The sequence below is a fragment of the Bison bison genome, unplaced genomic scaffold, assembly GCF_000754665.1.
Source record: "Bison bison bison isolate TAMUID 2011002044 unplaced genomic scaffold, Bison_UMD1.0 scf7180017864484, whole genome shotgun sequence".
Classification (NCBI taxonomy): Eukaryota; Metazoa; Chordata; class Mammalia; order Artiodactyla; family Bovidae; genus Bison; species Bison bison.
Genome location: NW_011495044.1, coordinates 1,540,405 through 1,562,804, shown reverse-complemented (window position 1 = coordinate 1,562,804; position 22,400 = coordinate 1,540,405). Strand labels below are relative to the sequence as shown.

Here is a 22,400-nt window from a genome sequence, read left to right as displayed (position 1 = left end):
TCTTTTTTTTTTTATATATAAATTTATTTATTTTAATTGGAGGCTAATTACTTTACAATATTGTATTGGTTTTGCCATACATCGGCATGAATCTGCCATAGGTGTACACATGTTCCCCTTCCTGAACCCCCCTCCCACCTCCCTCCCCGTACCATCCCTCTGGGTCATCCCAGTGCACCAGCCCCAAGCATCCTGTATCCTGCATCGAACCTGGACTGGTGATTCATTTCAAATATGATATTATACATGTTTCAATGCCATTCTCCCAAATCTTCCCACCCTCTCCCTCCCACAGAGTCCAAAAGACTGTTCTATACATCTGTGTCTCTTTTGCTGTCTCACATACAGGGTTATCATTACCATCTTTCTAAATTCCATACATATGTGTTAGTATACTATACTGGTGTTTTTCTTTCTGGCTTACTTCACTCTGTATAATAGGCTCCAGTTTCATCCACCTCATTAGAACTGATTCAAATGTATTCTTTTTAATGACTGAGTAATACTCCATTGTGTATATGTACTACAGCTTTCTGATCCATTCGTCTGCTGATGGACATCTAGGTTGCTTCCATGTCCTGGCTATTATAAACAGTGCTGTGATGAACACTGGGGTACACGTGTCTCTTTCAATTCTGGTTTCCTCAGTGTGTATGCCCAGTAGTGGGATTGCTGGGTCATAAGGCAGTTCTATTTCCAATTTTTTAAGGAATCTCCACACTGTTCTCCATAGTGGCTATACTAGTTTGCATTCCCACCAACAGTGTAAGAGGGTTCCCTTTTCTCCACACCCTCTCCAGCATTTATTGCTTGTAGACTTTTGGATAGCAGCCATTCTAACTGGCATGAAATGGTACCTCATAGTGCTTTTGATTTGCATTTCTCTGATAATGAGTGATGTTGAGCATCTTTTCATGTGTTTGTTAGCCATCTGTATGTCTTCTTTGTAGCTATCTTTCTAATATGCAGCTCTGACTTTTTTCGCCCAGCTCCAGAGTCCTCACTGGTTCCCAAGTGTGAAGTTTCATCTCAACTCCTTTGTCCAGCTGCCAAAATCTTTTTTGCCCTGAATTGTGTCCATCTGCCCAGCCTTCTCTCCTACAGCTCAATGAAACCTTTGACATATGTTTCTATTAAAAAAAAAAACCATAAAAAAGATTTACAAAGTCATTAAGAATTCTATAGGGCTTCCCTGGTGGCTCAGCGGTTAAAGCGTCTGCCTGGAATGTGGGAGACCTGGGTTCGATCCCTGGGTTGGGAAGATTCCCCTGGGGAAGGAAATGGCAACCCACTCCAGTACTCTTGCCTGGAGAATCCCATGGTAGGCTACAGTCCATGGGGTCGCAGAGTCGGACACGACTGAGCGACTTCACTCACTTTAAGAATTCTGGTCACTCAAAAGTCATTATTCTATTCATCAGGAAAGTGAAAAGAATACTTTTCAAGCAGTGAAAACAAATCAACATGCAAAAATGTTAAAACCCATATTGAGTGAATAAATCAAGTTACCAAAGAATGCTACTGCTACTGCTAAGTCACTTCAGTCGTGTCCAACTCTGTATGACCCCATAGATGGCAGCCCACCAGGCTCCCCCATCCCTGGGATTCTCCAGGCAAGAGTACTGGAGTGGGGTGCCATTGCCTTCTCCGTACCAAAGAATAAATACTGTGAAATTCAGTTTTATAAATCATGGAAACAAATAATAAATTTTTAAGGAATTGTGTTGTTATTTTTAAAAAATATTTATAAAAGTAATTTTAAAGATTTTAGACTCTGAAAGATTAACTGTGGTTATCTCCTAGTCTAAGGTAATGAGTATTTGTTTGCATGTACAATTATGAGAACAAACATATACTGTATTTTGCCTTTTTATACAGTTCATAGGGTTCTCATGGCAAGAATACTAGAGTAGTAACCTAAAGGAAATCAACTCTGAATACTCACTGGAAGGACTGATGCTGCAGCTCCAATACGTTGGCCACCTGATTCGAACTGCCAACCCATTGGAAAAGACCCTGTTGCTGGGAAAGACCCTGTTGCTGGGAAAGACTGAAGGCAGAAGGAGAAGAGGGTGACAGAGGATGAGATGGTTGGATGGCATCACCAGTTCAATGGACATGAACTTGGACAAACTCCAGGATATTGTGATGGACAGGGAGGCCTGGTGTGCAGCAGTCCATGGGGTCAAAAAGAGACAGATACAACTGAGTGACAAAGCCCAGCACAGAACAGCAAACAAGTAACTGAGAGAAAATATTTTCAATGTATGTAATAGACAAAGAATAATATCCCAAGATATATAATAAACTACAAATAAGAAAAGATAAACAATATCTCATATTCATTGAGATTACTTAGTATTGTTTCTTTATTACAATAAATTCTTTACTTGTGTTATCTCATTTAGTCCTTCTAACACCCCTCTGAGGTCTATGGCATATTATTCCCATTAACAGATGAGGCAACTGAGACTCACAGAAGTTAGGTAACTTACCCACTATCACTGAGTTAGTAAAGGGTTAGCTGAGGTTAGAATACAGAAGTCTGACACCAGGGTTGACTTCATTACTCAATACTACCAACAATCTTATGAAAAGATGTTACATTCACCAGCAATCTGGGGATTATAAATGAAACCGAAAACTATGCCCTCCACTTTCCATCTATGTGGTAGATATCAATTTTAGAATGGTCAATACAAATGACATTATCAAGTGTTCAGTTCAGTTCAGTTGCTCAGTCATGTCTGACTCTATCTGACCCCATGGACTGCAGCACGTCAGGCTTCTCTATCCCTCACCTACTCCTAGAACTTGCTCAAACTCGTGTCCATCGAGTCAGTGATGGCATCTAACCATCTCATCCTCTGTCGTCCCCTTCTCCTGCTGCCTTCAATCTTTCCCAGCATCAGGGTCTTTTCAAATGAGTCAGTTCTTCACAACAGATGGCTAAAGTATTGGAGCTTCAGCTTCAGCATCAGTCCTTCCAGTCAATATTCAGTGTTGATTTCATTTAGGATTGACTGGTTGGATCTCCTTGCTGTCCAAGGGACTCTCAAGAGTCTTCTCCAACACCACAGTTCAAAAGCATCAATATTTTGGTGCTCAGCTTTCTTTACAGTCCAACTCTCACATCCATACATGACCACTGGAAAAACCGTAGCTTTGACTAGACGGATCTTTGTTGGTAGAGTAATGTCTCTGCTTTTAAATATGCTGTCTAGCTTTGTCATAACTTTCCTTCCAAGGAGTAAGTGTCTTTTAATTTCATGTCTGCAGTCACCATCTGCAGTGATTTTGGAGCCCAAGAAAATAAAGTCTGAAACTGTTTTCATTGTTTCCCCATCTATTTGCCATGAAGTGATGGGACCAAATGCCATGTTTGAATGTTGAGTTTTAACCAAGATTTTCACTCCCCTCTTTGATTTTCATCAAGAGTCTCTTCAGTTCCTCTTCCCTTTCTGCCATAAGGGTGGCGTCATGTGCATATCTGAGGTTATTGATATTTCTCCTGGCAATCTTGATTCCAGCTTGTGCGTCTTCCAGCCCAGCATCTCTCATGATGTACTCTGAATAGAAGTTAAATAAGCATGGTGACGATATACAGCCTTGACGTACTCTTTTCCCAATTTGGAACCAGTCCATTGTTCCATGTCCAGTTCTAACTGCTGCTTCTTGACCTGCATACAGATTTCTCAGGAGGCAGGTAAGGTAGTGTGGTATTCCTATTTCTTGAAGAATTTTCCACAGTTTGTTGTGATCCACACAAAGACTTTGGCATAGTCAATAAAGTAGAAGTAAATATTTTTCTGGAACTCTCTTGCATTTTCTATGATCCAGCAGATGTCGGCAATTTGATCTCTGGTTCCTCTGCCTTTTCTAAATCCAGCATGAAGTTCTCAATTCACGTACTGCTGAAGCCTCGCTTGCAGAATTTTGAGCATTATTTTGCCAGCATGTGAGGTAAGTGCAATTGTGTGGTAGTTTGAACATTCTTTGGCACTGCCCTTTTTGGGGATTGAAATGAAAACTGACATTTTCCAGTCATGTGGCCACTGTTGAGCTTTCCAAATTTGCTGTCATATTGAGTACAGCACTTTCACAGCATCATCTTTTAGGATTTGAAATAGCTCAACTGGAATTCCATCACCTCCACTAGCTTATGTGTAGTGATGCTTCCTAAGGCTCACTTGAATTTGGACTCCAGGTTGTCTGGCTCTAGGTTAGAGATCACACCATTGTGGTTATCTGGGTCGTTAAGATCTTTTTGTATAGATTTTCTGTGTATTGTTGCCACCTTTTCTTAATATCTTCTGCTTCTGTTAGGTCGGAACAAGTGTTGATGAGAAGGAAAGGTGTAGATTGGCATAAATACCTAGAAGAATAGTTTAGGAGCATCTAATAAGTTTGAAAATTCTTGGATTGTAAACTCTGTCAAGTTCACTGCTATGCATAAATCCTAGGAAAAAATACTTACCTATGAAGAAATGTCTAAATACATTTGTCACAGAATTGTTTAAATAATGAAGTGGCTCAGATGGTAAAGAATTTTCCTGCAATGCAGGAGACCTGGGTTCAATCTCTGCATCAGGAAGATCCCCTGGAGAAGGAAATGGCTACCCACTCTAGTATTCTTGTGTGGAGAACTCAATGGACACAGAAGCCTGGCATGCTGCAGTCCACGGTGTCGCAGAGTCGGATACGACTGAGTGACTAACACTTTCACACTTTCACATGGAGAAATGTCTAAATATATTTGTCACAGATTGTTTAAGTAGTGAAAAATTTTAAATGCATAACTGTTCCATAATAATTAGATAAAATGAAATGTGATACATCAAAATGCTTTTTCAAAATGAGTTAGACCTGTTAAGTATATGATGGGAGATATCAGAAACATCATGTTGAGTTAAATTTTTCAGAACAGAACTGATATCTTGATACCATTATAAAATTTCAAGTTCATACAAAAACAATTGTATGTATTGATTATGGATAAATTTATACGTACGCTAAAGCTTTAAAACACACTAAGTAGACTTCAATTTAATGATAGCAGTTGATTCAGGGGAGCTGAGTTCAAGAGCACGTCAACTTTATTTGTAACTATTTAGAACTGGACATGGAATAACAGACTGCTTCCAAATAAGAAAAGGAGTACGTCGAGGCTGTATATTGTCACCTTGTTTATTTAACTTCTATGCAGAGTACATCATGAGAAACGCTGGGCTGGAAGAAGCACAAGCTGGAATCAAGATTGCCAGGAGAAATATCAATAACCTCAGATATGCAGATGGCAACACCCTTATGGCAGAAAGTGAAGAGGAACTGAAAAGCCTCTTGATGAAAGTGGAAGAGGAGAGTGAAAAAGTTGGCCTAAAGCTCAACATTCAGAAAACTAAGATCGTGGCATCTGGTCCCATCACTTCATGGGAAATAGATGGGGAAACAGTGGAAACAGTGTCAGACTTTATTTTGGGGGGCTCCAAAATCACTGCTGATGGTGATTTGATCACTTCAAATTCCCCACAAAGTCATTGCAGATGGTGACTGCAGCCATGAAATTAAAAGATGCTTACTCCTTGGAAGGAAAGTTATGACCAACCTAAATAGCATATTGAAAAGCAGAGATATTACTTTGCCAACAAAGGGTCCATCTAGTCAAGGCTATGGTTTCTCCAGTGGTCATGTATGGATGTGAGAGTTGGACTATAAAGAAAGCTGAGTGCTGAAGAATTGATGCTTTTGAACTGTGGTGTTGGAGAAGACTCTTGAGAGTCCCTTGGACTGCAAGGAGATCCAACCAGTCCATCCTAAAGGAGACCAGTCCTGGGTGTTCATTGGAAGGACTGATGCTGAGGCTGAAACTCCAATATTTTGGCCACCTGATGTGAAGAGCTGACTGATTTGAAAAGACCTTGATACTGGGAGGGATTGGGGGCATGAGGAGAAGGGGACAACAGAGGATGAGATGGCTGAATGGCATCACCGATTCAATGCACATGAGTTTGTGTGAACTCCGGGAGTTGGTGATGGACAGGGAGGCCTGGCGTGCTGTGATTCATGGGGTCGCAAAGAGCCAAACATGACTGAGCGACTGAACTGATCTGAACTGAGTCTCGTTTTTATAAAAGGAAAAGAAAGACTCAGACTAAATATGGCAAAATATTGATGTCTTAATTTTGGATGTGAGAAAATGGGATCTTTGCTTTATTTTTTTCCATAATTTCTTTCTGCATATTTCTGACTCTATCTGACTCTCTGGTTGCTGCTGCTGCTGCTAAGTTGCTTCAGTCGTGTCCGACTCTGTGCGACCCCATAGACTGCAGCCCACCAGGCTCCCCCATCCCTGGGATTCTCCAGGCAAGAATACTGAAGTGGGTTGCCATTTCCTTCTCCAGGACTTCCTGTCCATCACCAACTCCTGGAGTTCACTCAGACTCATGTCCATCGAGTCAGTGATGCCATCCAGCCATCTCATCCTCTGTCGTCCCCTTCTCCTCCTGCCCACAATCCCTCCCAGCATCAGTGTCTTTTCCAATGAGTCAACTCTTCGCATGAGGTGGCCAGAGTACTGGAGTTTCAGCTTTAGCATCATTCCTTCCAAAGAAATCCCAGGGCTGATCTCCTTCAGAATGGACTGGTTGGATCTCCTTCAGTCCAAGGGACTCTCAAGAGTCTTCTCCAACACCACAGTTCAAAAGCATCAATTCTTCAGCACTCAGCTTTCTTCACAGTCCAACTCTCACATCCATACATGACCACTGGAGAAACCATAGCCTTGACTAGACGAACCTTTGTTGGCAAAGTAATGTCTCTGCTTTTGAATATGCTATCTAGGTTGGTCATAACTTTCCTTCCAAGGAGTAAGCGTCTTTTAATTTCATGGCTGCAGTCACCATCTGCAGTGATTTTGGAGCCCAGAAAAATAAAGTCTGACACTGTTTCCACTGTTTCCCCATCTATTTCCCATGAAGTGATGGGACCAGATGCCATGATCTTAGTTTTCTGAATGTTGAGCTTTAAGCCAACTTTTTCACTCTCCTCTTTCACTTTCATCAAGAGGCTTTTTAGTTCCTCTGTATTAGCGGCATTTATGTTGTCTATATCCAAGCCTCAGTTTTATCTCTGTTCCATAGGTGGCCTTGGATAAGATGAATATGGATTTAAAAGGCAAACAAAATTGCTTCAGAAGGAAACAAAGCACACTGTTTTGGTACTGTCACTGTGTCACACAGGGATATAGCCACTCAACCGTAAGACTCCTCCCTCCTCAAAGTCTCAGTGGGAAGGAATTTCAGTCCCTACATGGAGATTTTGGAAGGATGCCCGGCTCACTAACTCCAGAAGTTGAGCCCAAAATGTCTTGGGGGCATTAAGCTTCCTGCCTGTGCCTTTCACCCAGCCCAGTGGCTCTGTGCTGCATGTACCAGCATGGGCAGGAGATCTTCAGGGCTTTCAAGGATAGGAAATCTACTCTCCAACCCCATGCTGATATGAAGGAAGCCCCTGGGTCTGCCTGCTAGAATGCCCTCCCTCCAGGGATGCTATGCATTTGACACACTTAATAAAGGCACAGATCTCCCTAGTAGGGCTACCGTGCAAAGGAGAAAGCGAGATCGCTTTCCACTGCACCACTGAGACCAAGAGACATCAGGCGAAGGCTGCTGCAGGGCTGAAGGGGGTGAAGAATGGCGCGCTGTTCACTTGTAAGTAGGACTGAGGGATGAGCTAGGTGAGTTACCTTCTTAGGGCACCCCCAAGAATGGACAAAGGATCACCCTAGTCTTCTCTGCCCCACTCCCTAGGGGAGGGGGAGGAGGCTCCTGCCCTCATAAACAGGAGTAGAATCTCTACTGCAACTCCATGGCCATTTTCAAACTCAAACAGTGGCCCTCAGGAGCATCACCTACCCCCATTCCCTAAATTGGTCCTGGGGCACTCTGGGGGACCCCTGACAAGGGATCTTCTTTCTTCTTTTTCTAAAAAAAAAAAAAATGTTTTTATTTCTTTGACTGCACCAGGACTTAGCTGCAGCATGTGGGATCTAGTTCCCCAACCAGGGACCAAACTTGGGCCCCCTCCATTAGGTGTGAGGAGTCTTAGCCATGGGACCACCAGGGAAGTCCCTCTTCTTTTTTCTTGTCTACTAGAAGAGCAGAGGCTGAGAAGGACAAGTGAAGGGTTGGCAGGAGGAAAGGAGGGCAGATATTAGAAACGGAGCTCTCATAGTTCAAAGGCTGAGGTAATTGTTCCTTCATGTGTGCCTTTGAGGGAGGCAGCAGAGAGAGCAGTGGCTAAGAGCCTGGCAAGCTGTGCACCCAGAGAATCTAGCATAAAGCCTGGGACCACCACTCATTAGCTTGGAGGAAGGCAGAGCAGAGTCTGGTCTTAAAGCAGAGAAAATTAGTCCTGGAACAGGGCTCCAGAAGAAATTGGTTGATCTCACTTAAATATGGTGGAGAGATAGATCTAATGGACACAGCCTCTGCCTGTAACCTGCCTGGGAAGACAATACACAAACCCCACAAGGCTGACTGGTCAGGTGAGGAGGAGGGAACCCCAAACTGGGCTTTGAGAGCTGGTGGGATGTGAGGAGGAAGAAGGGATCATGGGAGACATCCCAACAGATAAACAGTTCAAGTAAAGAATGGCGAGATTTGCATGGCATATGTGGCAGGTGCTGAGAAAGCCAGGCAGCTTGGAGGATCTGTGGGTCAGAGAAGAGGGGCCCCAAAGATGCTCAGATGAGGATGTTTTGGTGGTCCTGCTCATCATGGCTCAGAACTCTCATTGAGTCACAGAAAATGCTATAGACTTGAAAATTGGTCAGAACCAGAAGAGAAATGTCTTAGTATAGTCTAAGGAGGCATGAGAATGGGCATGAAAGATGAAGCAGTATCTGCTGGTGGGTGGACCAGGAAGCCCAGATCTGGATGTGGACTAATGAGATGGAGGATGTGAGCCTCTCCCCATTCTCATCCCTCATCATTCTGGCTTCAGCTGTTTGCACAGCTGACAAATCCTTGTCTCTTGAATGTGACCCCTCTGAAAGTCCAAGATGCTGAGCTTTCCTAGTTCTCTTCTCTTCATAAACATTCCTGACCTGAATCATTTTCCTTCTTATTCCATTTATTTTTGTCCAGTTACTGGTGTTCCCTAAAGCTCAGCACAAAAATATCACACTGTCTTCTTTTGCTCATAGCCTCAGACAACTTCTTCATCCCTCACCCTTCACCAGAATTCTGCAGCAATCAGGCCTCATAGTCTTGTTTTCAGTATTGTCCTCTGGAACTTAGATGCTTGAAAATATCACGATGGCTCCTCAATTCTCCCTTCATTCCTACTTCCACTAAGACTACCTTATGTAAATTGTTACCATTTATTGAGCACTTTCCATAGACCAGATGCATTTCACACAAACTCCATTCTGGACGAGGTATTACAGATAAAGCACAAGGGACCCTGAGAGGCTAAGTGACTTACGAGTGGGTAAAGAGGATATGAAATGAAGGTGTGTTGACACCTGAATCTATGCCCTGGTCTCGTTTCTCCAACTCCTGGAAGGAATCTCCTGCTAACACAACCCTGTTCAGCTGACTGCTCAGCCCAGCCCTCCCCTTGGTTCTCATGACACTGATGCTATCACAGGTCTCCAGCCAGGTGTTCCTTGGACCAGAGAATAGCAGACCCAGAAGAGTCCCTTGGAGTCATCAAGACCACCAGAGTTACCCAAAATCACACAGCGAATTAGGTGCAGAGTTATGACCAGCCCCACTCTTCTGATTTCCAGAGTCCTCCCACTTATACCAACCCTTTTACTTGTCTAGTGTTGGTATTTTGCAAAATTTATTGACATAGGGTATGTCATATGCCTCTTTCTATTACCCTGTGCCATGGATGTTTCATTTCTAACAGATGAAGATACTGAGGCCATTGGAGGTGAAGGGACTCGCCCAAATTCACACAGATGGGTAATTGACAGCCTTCTGTCTGAAGGAAGAGCTGAATTTTAAATGTTATCATAGGGTGGTAATTATAAGGATTTGACAGAAAATCCCACAGACATTCAATCACAGACCTCAGGACAAGTTAGGAATCAAAATCACTCTTTCCATTTCTCGGGGCTGTGAGGTCTCTGCTCTCTCCTTCCCAGCATGTCGGCTCTCATCTCTGTAAGACCTCCACTGTTCCCTACAACTCCAGCTCCCCTGTGACTTCGGGTCGCCAGCACAGCAGCTCTGGATTGACTGTACCTCAAGCACCGACGGCCCAGTGACACAGACTTTCAATGTCATCATTTAAAATTTTCAGCAGAAAATTGTTCTCCAGACCAAGACAAGTATACACGCTTGGAAGCATTTAGCAGTGATCAGAGGCTGGCTGGGTTCCCCTGCTTCAGACATAGCTATCTAATGCCTTGCCTTCTATAGATGAAGGTGGGTTCCAGGGAAGGACCTGTGAGCATCTTATATTCTGTTACAAGCATAAATCCAGATCTTCTGATGGCTCTCCCAGTTCAGGAGCTACCCTAGTTTACTACACCTTTTCACCCAACTCAACAAAGATTTGACTGAATCTCAAGCTACTGTGCAAGGGGCTGTGTGTGGCTCTGGTTCAGTCAGCTGTGTCCTCCTTCCCCCAAGGCTGAGGAAAGAATAGATTGGTCTTTGTCTCCTTGATAGGCAGACCACCATGCAGAGCCTTGGCAAGGAGAACCACAGTTCCGTATCTGAGTTCATCCTCCTTGGCTTCTCCAGTGAGTCTCAGGTCAGAATGGCTCTGTTCACGTTTTTCCTTATCCTCTACTTTATCACCATTCTAGGCAATGGACTCATCATCACCCTGATCTACTTGGATACACACCTTCACATGCCTATGTACTTCTTTCTCAGCATCCTCTCCCTGGTAGACATGAGCTATGTCACCACCACTGTGCCCCAGATGTTGATTAATCTGGTATATCCAAGGAGGACCATTTCCTGGGGAGCTTGTGCAGCCCAGATGTTCATCTTCTTGATCCTGGGCATTGCTGAGTGTGTCCTCTATGCCATTATGGCCTATGACAGGTATATGGCCATCTGCTTCCCCCTTCACTATACTCTACTGATGAGTTATCCTCTTTGTATCAAGATGGTCACAGTCTGTTGGCTTATTAGCATAGCTGGGGCCCTGATCTATACTGTCTTCACCATGCGTCTGCCTTATTGTGGCCCCCACAAGATAAACCACTTCTTCTGTGAGGTCCCTGCTGTCCTGAAGTTGGCTTGTGCAGACACATCCCTCAATGACTGGTTGGACTTCATCTTGGGTTTCATCTTGCTTTTGATACCACTTTCTTTCATCCTGGTCTCTTATGTTCGTATCTTTGTCTCCATCTTAAGCGTCCGCTCACCCCAGGGGAGACTCAAGTCCTTCTCCACGTGTGCTTCCCACATCACTATGGTCACCATGTTCTATGGGCCAGCCATGATCATGTACATGAGGCCTGGGTCCTGGTATGACCCAGAGAGAGACAAGAAGCTGGCCCTTTTCTACAATGTTGTCTCTGCCTTCCTCAACCCCATCATCTACAGTCTCCGGAACAAAGATGTAAAGAGGGCCTTTCTGAAAGTGCTTGGTCAGAGAGGGACAGCACAATGACCCAGGATGTTTCAGAGTTGTCCAGAATCATGGGCCGACTTGATGAGGCTCATGTGGTATCATGAAAGTACATCAGGTTCTGGCCAGCATTTCTGGGTCTTTGAACTTCCCAAAAAGAGTGAGGTCACCCTGAAGTTCTCCCCACTGGTTGGAAAATTTTCAGCTACTACTGCCTACAGACTCAGTCGAGGATTTAAGACAAAGGATTTGATTTACGATAAGTATGTCCTTACAGTCCAAGGTTATTGCTTTATTGTTTTTCCTTGGTTCTCTCCTCAATTCTGGAAAATTATGTCAGTTCAATATATCATGGCCAAGTGTTTATCATGCATATGTGCTTTTCAATGGTGTAAAGGATTGGGGGTGAAGATGACAAAAAGAGTGGACCTATTATGTAGGAACAGTCTTGCGTTACTCTCTGACAAGCACTCAGAAGTAATATTAGCATTGTTTTTTGCACTTAGTGGTATAAAATCTAAGTTAGAGTTATTTTAGACATATCTGTAGAACAATATGGCCAATAATATTCTCTTCAACTTGTGAAACTGACTCTTAGCTGATTTTATACTTTAAATATCACTTTTATAAATATACATTTCATAAAAGAAAATACATGTGTATATATACCTGCATCTTTTTTTTTTTTTTTGGCTCTTCTTCATTGTGTGTCTTTGGCTGAGTCTTCGCTGTGGCACATGCACTTCTCTAGCTGTGGCACGCGGGTTCTGTAGTTGATGCCTGGGTCTTAGCTGCCCCATGGCTTGTGGGATATTACATCCCTGATCAGAGATAGACCCTGGGTCCCCTGCATTGGAAGCATGGATTCTTAACCAGGACCAGCAAGAAAGTTTCCTATGTATCTCTCTTTTTATGTTTATGTATATAATGAGATATCAGACAGTCAGAAATATGCAGAAAGAAATTATAGAAAAGAGTATAGCGAAGACCCTGTTTTCTCACACTCAAAATAAATATGTTAGTATTTTGCCATATTTAGTCAGAGTCTTTTTTATACTTTAGAAAAGGGTTAAATAATTACAGATTAAATTGAAGTGCTCTTTGACAATTTCCAGCTTCTCTGAATCAACCACTTTTATTAGATTGACGTCTATTCTCTTGTGTTTCAAAGCTTTTGCTTACATGTAATCACATCCATAACCAATAGACAAAATTGTTTTTGTATAAACTTAACATTTTATAATGGTATCAAGATATCAGTGCCACTATGAAAAAATTTAACTCAGCATCATTGTTCTGACATCCCCCACTGGATACTTAAAGGTCTAAATAATTCTCTTAAGAAGAATTTTAAGCATTTTACCACATCTCATTTATCTAATTCTTTTTCATTGGACATTTGTTTACTTCTAATTTTTTGCTATTTAAATAATATCATGGTAAATTTCTTTGGACATTTCTCCACATGTAAAAATTTTTACCAAAACGTATGTATAGCAGTGAATGTAGCAGTTTTTAGAACTTTCCAATTTACTAGATACCCCTAAACTATCCTTCTAAGTACTGATACCAATCTACAACTTTCATTCTCATCAACCCTTGATAATGTTATTTATCTAAACCATTCTAGAAGAGTCTATCTCATAGATGGAAAGTGGTGACATTTTTTGTTTCACTTATAATCCCCTGATTGCTAATGAATTTAACATCTTTTCGTAAGACTGTTGGTAGTATTGTGCAGTGAAGTCAGCCCTGGAGTCAGACTTCTGTATTCTAACCTCAGCTAACCCTTTACTAACTCAGTGATGATGGGCAAGTTACCTAACTTCTGTGAGTTTCAGTTTCCTCATCTGTTAATGGGAAGAATATATTATAGATCTCAGAGGGGTGTTGCTGCTGCTACTGCTGCTGCTAAGTCGCTTCAGTCGTGTCCGACTCTGTGCGACCCCATAGACAGCAGCCCACCAGGCTCCCCCATCCCTGGGATTCTCCAGGCAAGAACACTGGAGTGGGTTGCCATTTCCTTCTCCAATGCATGAAAGTGAAAAGTGAAAGTGAAGTCGCTCAGTCGTGTTCAACTCTTAGCCACCCCATGGACTTCAGCCCACCAGGCTCCTCCATCCATGGGATTTTCCAGGCAAGAGTACTGGAGTGGGGTGCCATTGCCTTCTCCCAGAGGGATGTTAGGAGGATTAAATGAGATAATACATGTACAGCATTTAGCATAATAAAAAATAGTAAGTGTTCAATGAATACAAGATATGTTTACCTTTTCTTATTTATGGTTTATTAAATATTCTGGCTATTGTTCTTGCTCTATTACATGCACTGAAAATATCTCCTCGGGCACTTTCATGGAGGCTCAGTGGCTGGACCTCTGTACTCTAGTGCAGGCAGCCTGGGTCCCATTCCTGGTGGAGGAACTAGATTCCACAGATCACAATTAAGAGTTCACATGCCTAAGACCTGGCACAGCCAAATGTATAAAAATAGAAAAAAAAAAAAAAAAGAAAACATCTTGTCCGAGTCTATTACTTGTTTTCATTATTGCAAAAGTAGTATATATGTATTCTGAAAACTTTGCATTTATAAATACAAACAAAAAACTGTTACCTTAGATTTGGAGATAACTACAATTAACATTTATTTATTTTCTGCTTCTTTTGTATTTTTTAAATTATGAAAGTATGATAACACACTTATAGGAGACTTGGAAAATACAGAACAAAGTTACATATATTTCCACTATATATTACAATCATTTTTAAGTAGATAAATTAAAATTTTTACTTGGAATAAATAACAAGCTGTCGAAAGTTAATAGAATGAATACACAAAGAAGTAGAAGGATATAGCAGACCTGAATATCACTATGAGCCAATTGAACATGATTAAGATTTAAACAATTTTCACACAACAGCAGAATACAAATTCTATTCAAGTTCCCTTAGACTAAACTAGGAGACCCTGGAACATATCCAGGGACATAAAACAAGGTACAAGCATTTCATGGTCTACAGGTATTGAAGTTATACAGAATCTGTTCTCTTATCACTATGGAACTATGTTAGAAATCAATATCAAAAAATATTTGAAAATAACACACATAATTTCAAGTGCAATGTAATACTTACCAAGAGAGATCTTTGACTTAGCCATTGAAAGCCTCCATAAAGTTAAAAGTTTGAAAAAACATAAAGGGTGATTGCAAAGAAGAAAGCATTTAAATAAGAAATTAATATCAAAATGAGAAATTAATATTAAAGATACTTTAAAAACATGTATTTGAAACTTAAATGTCTGCATTTAAAAGTTATGTATATCTAAGAAACCATAATAAGAAAAATTAGAGATATTTGTAAGAAAATCAAAATGAAAAGAGAATTTATCAGAATTTGATGCATGCAGCTGAAGCTACTCAATGCAACTAAATACAATGTGAAATCTTGAAAAAGATATGAAATCAAACAATGGACACTAGCATAAAATTTCATGCAATGTGAATAAAGTCTGTACTTTAGTTAACAATACTGTATCACATGTTAATTTCCTGGTTTTTTTTTAACTTTATTTATTTTAATTGGAGGCTAATTACTTTACAATATTGTACTGGTTTTTCCCATCCATTGACATGAATCAGCCATGTGTTTACATGTGTTCCCCATCCTGAACCCCTTTCCCACCTCCCTCCCCATCCCATCCCTCTGGGTCATCCCAGTGTACCAGCCCTGAGCACCCTGTCTCATGCATCGAACCTGGACTGGCGATTCTGTTTCACATATGGTAATAAACATGTTTCAGTGCTATTCTCTCAAATCATTCCACCCTCACCTTCTCCCACAGAGTCCAAAAGTCTGTTCTTTACATCTGTGTCTTTTGTGCTGTCCTGCATATAGGGTCATCGATACCATCTTTCTAAATTCCATATATATGCCTTAATATACTGTATTGTTGCTTTTCTTTCTAACTTACTTCACTCTGTATAATAGGCTCCAGTTTCATCCACTTCATTAGAACTAATTCAAATTCATTATTTTTAATAGCTGAGTAATATTTGAATGCAGAGTTCCAAAGAATAGCAAGGAGAGATAAGAAAGCCTTCCTCAGTTATCAGTGCAAAGAAATAGAGGAAAACAATAGAATGAAAAAGACTAGAGATTGCTTCAAGAAAATTAGAGATACCAAGGGAACATTTCATGCAAAGATGGGCTCAATAAAGGACAGAAATGGTAGGGACCTAACAGAAGCAGAAGATATTAAGAAAGAGGTGGCAAGAATACACAGAAGAACTGTACAAAAAAGATCTTCATGACCCAGATAATCACGATGGTGTGATCACTCACATAGAGCCAGACATCCTGGAATGTGAAGTCAAGTGGGCCTTAGGAAGCATCACTATGAACAAAGTTAGCGGAGGTGATGGAATTCCAGTTGAGCTATTTCAAATCCTGAAAGATGACGCTGTGAAAGTGTTGCACTCAATATGCCAGCAAATATGGAAAACTCAGCAGTGGCCACAGGACTGGAAAAGGTTAGTTTTCATTCCAATCCCAAAGAAAGGGAATGCAAAGAATGCTCAAACTACTGCACAATTGCACTCATCTCACATGTTAGTAAAGTAATGCTCAAAATTCTCTAAGCCAGGCTTCAGCAATACGTGAACTGTGAACTTCCAGATGTTCTAGCTGGTTTTAGAAAAGGCAGAGGAACCAGAGAACAAATTGCCAACATCCGCTGGATCATGGAAAAAGCAAGAGAGTTCCAGAAAAACATCTAGATCTGCTTTATTGACTATGCCAAAGCCTTTGACTGTGTGGATCACAGTAAACTGCGGAAAATTCTGAAAGAGATGGGAATACCAGACCACCTTGACCTGCGTCTTGAGAAACCTGTATGCAGATCAGGAAGCAACAGTTAGAACTGGACATGGAACAACAGACTGGTTCCAAATATGAAAAGGAGTATGTCAAGGCTGTATATTGTCACCCTGCTTATTTAACTTATATGCTACATCATGAGAAACGCTGCACTGGAGGAAGCACAAGCTGGAATCAAGATTTCTGGGAGAAATATCAATAACATCAGATATGCAGATGACACCATCCTTATGGCAGAAAGGGAAGAGGAGCTAAAGAGCCTCTTGATGAAAGTGAAAGAGGAGAGTGAAAAAGTTGGCCTAAAGCTCAACATTCAGAAAACTAAGATCATGGCACCCAGTCCCATCACTTCATGGCAGATAGATGGGGAAACAGTGGAAACAGTGTCAGACTTTATTTTTGGGGGCTCCAAAATCACTGCAGATGGTGACTGCAGCCATGAAATTAAAAGACGCTAACTCCTTGGAAGAAAAGTTATGACCAACCTAGATAGCATATTTAAAAGCAGAGACATTACTTTGCCAACAAAGGTCCCTCTAGTTAAGGCTATGGTTTTTCCAGTGGTCATGTATGGATGTGAGAGTTGGACTGTGAAGAAAGCTGAGCACCGAAGAATTGATGCTTTTGAACTGTGGTGTTGGAGAAGACTCTTGAGAGTCCCTTGGACTGCAAGGAGATCCAACCAGTCCATCGTAAAGGAGATCAGTCCTGGCTGTTCATTGGAAGGACTGATGTTGAAGCTGAAACTCCAGTACTTTGGCCACCTGATGTGAAGAGCTGACTCATTTGAAAAGACCCTGATGCTGGGAAAGATTCAGGGCAGGAGGAGAAGGGGACGTGTGATGTGCTGTGATGAACATTGTGGTACACGTGTCTCTTTCAATTCTGGTTTCCTCGGTGTGTATGTCCAGTAGTGGGATTGCTGGGTCATATGGCAGTTCTATTTCCAGTTTTTTAAGGAATCTCCACACTGTTCTCCATAGTGGCTGTACTACTTTGTATTCCCACCAACATTGTAAGAGGGTTCCCTTTTCTCCACACCCTCTCCGGCATTTATTGTTTGTAAACTTTTTGATAGCCGCCATTAAGACCGGCATGAGATGGTACCTCATTGTGCTTTTGATTTGCATTTCTCTGATAATGAGTAATGTTGAACATCTTTTCAAGTGTTTGTTAGCCATCTGTATGTTTGGAGAAATGTCAGTTTAGTTCTTTGGCACATTTTTTGATTGGGTCATTTATTTTTCTGGAATTGAGCTGCAGGAGCTGCTTGTATATTTTTGAGATTAATTCTTTGTCAGCTGCTTCATTTGCTATTATTTTCTCCCATTTTGAAGGTTGTCTTTTCACCTTGCTTATAGTTACCTTCGTTGTGCAAAAGCTTTTAAGTTTAATTAGGTCTCATTTGTTTATTTTTGCTTTTATTTCCTTTACTCTGGAAGGTGGGTCATAGAGGATCCTGCTGTGATTTATGTCAGAGAGTGTTTTGCCTATGTTTTCCTCTAGGAGTTTTATTTTTTTATTTAGAGAAAGAAAAACTTGGAAGGTAAAGACTTCAGAGTCCATAATCCAAGTTAAGAGCATTTTAGTTATTAGCAGTGGTTACCAAATAAGCTGAAGGTAAATCTTTTCAAAGAGCTGCTCATCATTTGCTTTGTTGAGAAGAGGGGAGGATCCACTTCACTACTTCTCTATAAGATGGTGCAGGTCTTCTTATCCTTGAAGGGTTTTCTGAAGTTGGTATCCCCATCAGCAGAGGGTCATTCCTGGTGTGTTCCTCACAGTAGGACGTGAGGTCTGCTGATGCCTTTGAAACGTTTATTCTCTCGATGGAGGCTTCCATTCTCAACTGCTGCACAGTCCTCCGTGCCTGGGCGATGTTGTTGGTACTGGCTGTCTTGCTCGACATCTTCAGTTAATGGTTTTCACCAGTTTTTAGGTGATGGAATGAATCTGCCGGTGCACTGCCCCTGCCGCCACCGCCGCTGCCGGGGACTCTGTCTCTAAGGGCTCCTGGAGATGACCTCCTCTAGGACTTTTATAGTTTCTTGTCTTATGTTTAGATCCTTAATCCATTTTGAGTTTATTTTTTGTGTATGGTGTTACAAAGTGTTCTAGTTTCATTCTTTTACAAGTGGTTGACCAGTTTTCCCAGCACCACTTCTTAAAGATATTGCCTTTTCTCCATTGTATATTCTTGCCTCCTCTGTCAAAGATAACGTGTCCATAGGTGCGTGGATTTATCTCTGGGCTTTCTATTTTGTTCCATTGGTCTATATTTCTATCTTTTTGCCAGTGACATACTGTCTTAATGACTGTAGCTTTGTAGTATAGCCTGAAGTCAGACAGGTTGATTCCTCCAGTTCTATTCTTCTTTCTCAAGATTGCTTTGGCTATTCGAGGTTTTTCGTATTTCCATACAAATTGTGAAATTATTTGTTCTAGCTCTGTGAAAAATACCTTTGGTAGCTTGATAAGGATTGCATGGAATCTATAGATTGCTTTGGGTAGTATACTCACTTTCACTATATTGATTCTTCCAATCCATGAACATGGTATATTTCTCCATCTATTTGTGTCATCTTTGATTTCTTTCATCAGTGTTTTATAGTTTTATATATATAGGTCTTTTGTTTCTTTAGGTAGATTTATTCCTAAGTATTTTATTCTTTTCGTTGCAATGGTGAATGGAATTGTTTCCTTAATTTCTCTTTCTGTTTTCTCATTATTAGTGTATAGAAATGCAAGGGATTTCTGTGTGTTAATTTTATATCCTGCAACTTTACTATATTCATTGATTAGCTCTAGTAATTTTCTGGTGGTGTCTTTAGGGTTTTCTGTGTAGAGGATCATGTCATCTGCAAACAGTGAGAGTTTTACTTCTTCTTTTCCAATCTGGATTCCTTTTATCTCTTTTTCTTCTCTGATTGCTGTGGCCAAAACTATGTTGAATAGTAGTGGTGAGAATGGGCACCCTTTTCTTGTTCCTGACTTTAGGAGAAATGCTTTAAAATTTTCACCATTGAGGATAATGTTTGCTGTGGGCTTATCATATGGCTTTTATTATATTGAGATATGTTCTTTCTATGCCTGCTTTCTGGAGGGTTTTTATCATAAGTGGATGTTGAATTTTGTCAAAGGGTTTCTCTGCATCTATTGAGATAATCATATGGTTTTTATCTTTCAATTTGTTAATGTGGTGTAGCACACTGATTTGTGAATATTGAAGAATCCTTGCATCCCTGGGACAAAGCCCACTTGGTCATGATGTATAATTTTTTTAATATGTTGTTGGATTCTGTTTGCTAGAATTTTATTAAGGTTTTTGTATCTATGTTCATCAGTGATATTGGCCTGTAGTTTTCTTTTTTTGTGGCATCTTTGTCTGGTTTTGGTATTAGGGTGATGGTGGCCTCATAGAATGAGTTTGGAAGTTTACCTTCCTCTGCAATTTTCTGGAAGTTTGAGTAGGATAGGTGTTAGCTCTTCTCTAAATTTTTGGTAGAATTCAGCTGTGAAGGCATCTGGTCCTGGGCTTTTGTTTGTTTGAAGATTTTTTTATTACAGTTTCGATTTCCGTGCTTGTGATGGGTCTGTTAAGATTTTCTATTTCTTCCTGGTTCAATTTTGAAAGGTTATACTTTTCTAAGAATTCATCCATTTGAGATCAGCCCCACAGAGGAGACACACAGCACACCTGAGATGGCGCTTTTGCAGCGCACCCAGGAAATCAAGCAGCTGGGACTGGGGAGGTGAAAAGACGCACTGTACACCTGGAATAGTGTGCTCACCAAACATCTGGTCGCCTGAGCTCCTCGGACCTGGGAAGGGCACAAAATGCAAGCCCAACCGAGTCTGTGTCTTTGTGGAGTACCCCAGAACCTGAACCTGAGCAGCTTAGACCTGAGAAGAGCACGTAACCCAGGGCCCACTTTGGACAGTTTCCCTTCAGAGCAACATGGAGCCTGAGCAGTGTAGAGGGGGAAAGCACAGGCACCATGAGCTGGGGCAAACCCAGTGTGGTCCATACACTGCAAGTAGTCCCCCCACACTAGTGAGTGGTCCATACACTGCAAGTAGTGCCCCCACACTAGTGATATTTGTTTGTAGTGTTCTTCCCTCCCCACAGCACAACTGAACAAGTGAGCCTAAATAAGTGACCACCTTCACCTCCTTATGTCAGGGTGGAAATTAGACACTGAAGAGACTTGCAAACGGAGGAAGCCAAAATAAACAAAGAAGAGGGAGACGCTCTGGAAGTGACAGGTACAACAGATTAAAACCCTATAGTTAGCATTGACTGTTTTTTATTTTTACAACATAGCATTTCTTTATATTTTCAGAATGGGATCAGAAGTGTCAAGCCTCATTCAAATTTGTTTTTTAAAAAAATCACTAAGATAAAAAGCTTTCTAGACTTTTAGCAGTAATGCATGCATGCTCAGTCACTCAGTTGTGTCCGACTCTTTACAGCCTTATGGATTGCAGCCAGCCAGGCTCCTCTGTCCATGGGATTCTCCAGGTAAGAATACTGGAATGGGTTGCCATGCCCTTTGCCATTAGCAGTAATACTAGATGCCAGAATAAATGGAGCTACATCAAAGTATTGAGTGAATATAAATTAGAAATCTAGCATTCTATTCATCTTTGTCAAACAAATGAAACCAAAAAGTCATAAAACTTTTAGCCAGGCAAAAATTCATAAGTTTTCTAAAATATATATTGAATGTGTATGTTTAATTAATATTTAATATTAATTATTATTGAATTTAATATTAATATTAAATGTACTATTTAGTAATATATGTATATAATAGCTTTTCTACTACACTTGGTAAAGGTTTGAGAAAGAACAACAAAAAATAAGAGAGAAATTAGGAAACATAAACTAAATGAAATGGGAGTACTGAATATGAAATAGAAAAAAGTGAAACAAACTAGATAAAAGTGAAAGATATATAGTTCAGTAGTTTTTAAACATGGCTGCTCATTAGAATCACATCTGGAGCTTTGGAGAAAGAAAACAATACCTGGGCATTTGTATTTTTCAAAAAACTCCAAGATAATTCTAATGTGCATCTGGATTTTAAAAAGTGATTAAGGTTTTTCTATTAAATGGTAGTTTTAGTGATATAGAATTCTATTATCTTCTGTTGACCAATTGTGATACAATTGTATTAAAATGAATAATAGTTACACGGGCTTTTCCTGGTGGCTAAGAAGGTAAAGAATCTGCCCACAAAGTGGGAGGCCTTGATTCGATCCTGGGGTTGAGAAGATCCCCTGGAAAAGGGAATGGCTACGCACTCCAGTATTCTTGCCTGCAGAATTCCATGGACTGAGGGGACTGGTGGACTATAGCCCACAGGGTCACAATGAGTTGTACACAACTGAGCATCTAAAACACAAATCTAATCACAATAGTAAAAGCGGTTTATCAGTTTTCACAATCAATAGCCAGACCAAAAAAAAAAGATAATTACAATTGCAAGCCATAATGGAAACATGATTAACCTAACAGTATAAGATAATTACATACAATTTAGGGGTTAAGTAGAGTGATGTGGTAAGTGGAAATGCATACATACATGTATTTTCATCCACCCAGCCAGTCTATGTCTTTTGGTTGGTGCATTTAATCCATTTACATTTAAGATAATTATCAATATGTATGATCCTATAGACACGAATTTGAACAAACTCTGGGAGATAGTGAAGGACAGGGAAGCCTGGCATGTTGCAGTCCATGGGGTCTCAAAGAGTCGGACACAAGTTAGTGACTTTTATTTTTTGTAGATCTTTTTCTTCTCTTGTGTTTCCTGCCTAGGGAAGTTCCTTTAGCATTTGCTATAATGCTGGTTTGGTGGTACTAAATTCTCTTAACTTTTGCTTGTCTGTAAAGCTTTTGATTTTTCCATCAAA

At 40.7% G+C, this 22,400-nt stretch overlaps 1 protein-coding gene and 1 pseudogene across 1 annotated transcript; one reads left to right on the top strand and one right to left on the bottom strand.

Moving 5' to 3' along the window:
• Window positions 1-10,695: 10,695 nt before the first annotated feature.
• LOC105004873 (olfactory receptor 2A12-like) lies at window positions 10,696-11,643 on the top strand. The gene has a single exon (XM_010862632.1). It carries the CDS (start codon window positions 10,696-10,698, stop codon window positions 11,641-11,643), a length of 948 nt encoding a protein of 315 aa, XP_010860934.1.
• Window positions 11,644-18,169: 6,526 nt separating this feature from the next.
• Window positions 18,170-18,404, bottom strand: LOC105004872 (annotated as a pseudogene).
• Window positions 18,405-22,400: the final 3,996 nt, after the last annotated feature.